Source organism: Octodon degus, unplaced genomic scaffold (genome assembly GCF_000260255.1).
Source record: "Octodon degus isolate 3935 unplaced genomic scaffold, OctDeg1.0 scaffold00123, whole genome shotgun sequence".
NCBI lineage: Eukaryota > Metazoa > Chordata > Mammalia > Rodentia > Octodontidae > Octodon > Octodon degus.
This window is the reverse complement of record NW_004524699.1, coordinates 4,127,422-4,130,642: the sequence shown is the minus strand read 5'-3', so window position 1 is coordinate 4,130,642 and position 3,221 is coordinate 4,127,422. Positions and strand designations below refer to the sequence as shown.

The 3,221-nt window shown below is 50.1% G+C and overlaps 1 protein-coding gene across 3 annotated transcripts in view; it reads right to left on the bottom strand.

Moving 5' to 3' along the window:
• Ttf1 (transcription termination factor 1) overlaps nucleotides 1-3,221 on the bottom strand; it is a 28,254-nt gene that overhangs the window by 5,113 nt on the left and 19,920 nt on the right. For all 3 annotated transcript variants that reach the window (XM_012516735.2, XM_023700468.1, XR_002817923.1), the window contains exons 9-10: nucleotides 1,629-1,718; nucleotides 474-539 (exon numbers count right to left, since the gene is read on the bottom strand). In XM_012516735.2, coding sequence (XP_012372189.2) covers nucleotides 474-539; nucleotides 1,629-1,718 — 156 coding nt within the window. Of the gene's footprint in view, nucleotides 1-473; nucleotides 540-1,628; nucleotides 1,719-3,221 lie in introns of those variants that run through there.

Below are 3,221 nucleotides of genomic sequence, written 5' to 3'. Positions count from 1 at the left end.
TGGTCCCTGTGCTTTGCTAAGCTTGTTCTAAGTAGGTGCTTTAGACCACTGAGCCATCTCACCAGCCCCAATGTGTATTATCTTTTTTTTTTTTTTGGCAGAACCGGGGATTAAACTCTGGCCCTTGCACTTGCCAGGGAAGCGCTTATTCCACTAAGCCATCTCCCGGGCCCCAGAAATGCCAAATAGTTAACAAGTGGCTCGATACTGCCAAGAGAGGGCTGTGTCACAGAAGCATACCTCAGGTGGGAATTGGGGTACACAGCGGGGTCACCTGTGCCCCACAGCGTATTGTGCTCTGCATTATAGTGCACTGGTTTTCCTGTAAACATGACCAATTCGAACTGTCACCCATCCACACTGCCATAAACAGCAGCATGAACTGCATCCTGTCTTTAAGATTTCCTAGGTGGTCAGCTATTAAAAATCATCTCTATTGTTTAGTTAGTGTAATAGTACACAAATGCTCTTACCCAATGGCGCTAGCAAGATCTTCCCAATCTATTTCGTTAGCATCTTCCACATTTATTGCATATAACCTATGAGAAAAAAAAGGAATAATTTCAAGCAAAAAGCAACCTGCTGGGTCTCTTCTTGGACTCCCCGAGTATTAAGAGCTGGGAGGGACTGGCACCCTCACCACGCATGTGCAGTGTGCCCAGAGCCAGCCCAAGGTCACTGCAGGCAGTGGGTATGGAGATGGGTGACAGGAAAGCCACTTCTGCACCTTACACAGACACAGAGCAAGAGGGCAGCCAGACTCAGCACCGCCTACTTACTGTATAGATGCTGTTAAGAACTACAGTAGGGCTGGGGAGTTGGCTCAGTGGAATAAGTGCTTCTCTGGCAAGCGCAAGGGCATGAGTTCAATGCCCAGTTCCACAAAAAAAAAAAAGAACTACAGTAACCCTCAATGCCTGCCACTGGACAAGGTCAAGGGTTAGTCCCGTTCTATAGAAAGAAACAGACTACCTGCTCACTGGTTCAAGATCTCCAGACACTTGGCTCCAGGACAAGCCCTCCCCGGATCTGCCAGTCTATTTGGCCTCTCCGGCAGGGTGGACTGTGTACAGGTAAAACTGGTCAGACTGAGAGAATGGGGCAGGCACACGGCCAACCAGAAGCAGGGCCAAACACAGGCTGGCTGGTATCGGAAGTGTCTCTGACCTCTGCTGTTACTCAGGCAGCATGAGTCGGGCCGCATTTCCCTCTCCCGCGGAATGAACACTGCACAGAGGAGCTCGAGGGCAGAATCAAAGCCCTCGTGATGACACTGTTGACTCGTGCTGCTGAGCCAGGGCTCTGTCCCCATGATCAGCCTGCATTTTCCAATGGACAGAAGTAACGTGTCCACAGGAAAAGCTCCACAGGGTGCAGCAACTGCACCTGCTGCGTAGACAGCAAGGCTCCGTGCGCACTGATTCATTTCTCCTCCCAATGACACCAGGAGGTAGCTAACTGCTTGTCACCATTATCCTCACAAAAGATAAACATGTGGGTGCTTGGAAAGGGAGGCCACATGTCAACAGCATTATCAGCAGAGGGTCCTGGCTCCAACCCTGGGGGACGTCACCGCAGCCTCTGCTGTGCTAGCAACTCCTCTTTGGCACTGCTTTCCATTTCCATACCTCTCAATCAGGTTGATTTTGGCCTGCAGAGCGCTGACGCCGCGGTACACACAGCCACCGCTAGTCATTCTCTTGGTTAGGATTTCTGTCCTAGGACACAGGAAGGACAAACACACTTTACCTTTGGGGTAGTGTTTGTTAGACCTCCTGAATTTTTCTCACCTAAACTGCCCTCATTCAGACACAACGTCTCACCTTTCCAACTCATTTACCAGCATCAAGAACCTAGTACTTGAGGGAAAAAAGGAGGAAGGAATAAATGAAATGACGGAAAGCTAATGGACATTATCAGTCCGTGCCAGGGCGGTGGTGGCGCAAGCCTGCCATCGCAGCACTCAGGAGGCTGAAGCAAGAGCACCACTGTGGGGTCGAGGCCAGCCTGGACTGCAGAGTGAGACCCCGTCTCAAAAAAAAGATATGAGTTCTATATGTCTGTTATTTATAAAGACAAATGGATGGCCATGGCTCTTTTTACCATTACAAGCTTTTGGAATACCACGGAGAACAAGTTTAGTAACATGGCAAAGTATCCGATGACTCCTCTGACACCTAAAACTTTTTTTTTTTTTTTTTGGGCGGAACCAGGGATTGAACTCAGGCCCTTGCGCTTTCCAGGGAAGCGCTTATTCCCCTGAGCCATCTCCCTGGCCCCAACATTTAAAACTAATGCCTAAGGTGAAGATCTGCTTGCAGGTCCCAGTAAGCACCGGCCCTGTTAGAACAAAGCAAGCCTGTTTTCCAGAGCTGGATGCCCGCCTGCCAAGGCTCCCCCACAGCCCTTGCAGCCCAACATGCAGAGCTAGCAAAGGCCCCGATTATCCCACAGTGTGCCGCCCACAAGTGTAACCTGTCTTGGAGTTTCTCTCCCTGGGCCGCCCCCAAGTGTTATCTGTCTTGGAGTTTCTCTCCCTGGGCACAGTCACTAACACACTGGGCTGGGGATGTAGCTCAGTGGAAGGGCCCTTGCCTAACAAGCGTGAAGGCTTTGAGTGTAGTCCCTGCAAAGACAAAACAAAACGTAAAAACAATGAAAATATAATAAAGCCCAAGTACTTTAAATAAAACTGAGAAATATGTAACTGATATAATCTAGAAGTCTAATTTTTTTTTTTTTTTTAATGTATTTAGTACAGGGTCTCGCTGTATAGCTCAGACTCGTAGTGATATCAGCAGTCTAATTCTTTTTTTTTTTTTTTTTGCAGTACGGAAGATTGAGCTCAGGACCCTGTGCTTGCCAGGCAATAATTCTTAACATAAAATAAGCCTCTCCTCTCGGTCTCTTAGTTGCTAATCACGGGTCACTAAGCCCCTTCATGTGTGGGACATGGGCTGAGCGTGTGCAAAGCCACAGAGCCGGGCTGTGGGGGGACACCCAGGCAGCGCCCCTCCAGGCTCGGGGGGCTCCATCAGGCCAGGCTGCGCTGCAGCCAGCCCCAGACCGGAACTGCTTCTGTGCGGGGGCTGCAGCTTCGTGAGGCCCGCGTGCTCCTCTTCACTCCAGCACCGGCTCGCTGCAGATGCACAGAAAGCTGCCATGTGGAACGGACAACAACAAAGGCAGAGCTACGCCAACCACTAAGCTCAAGGCTTCTC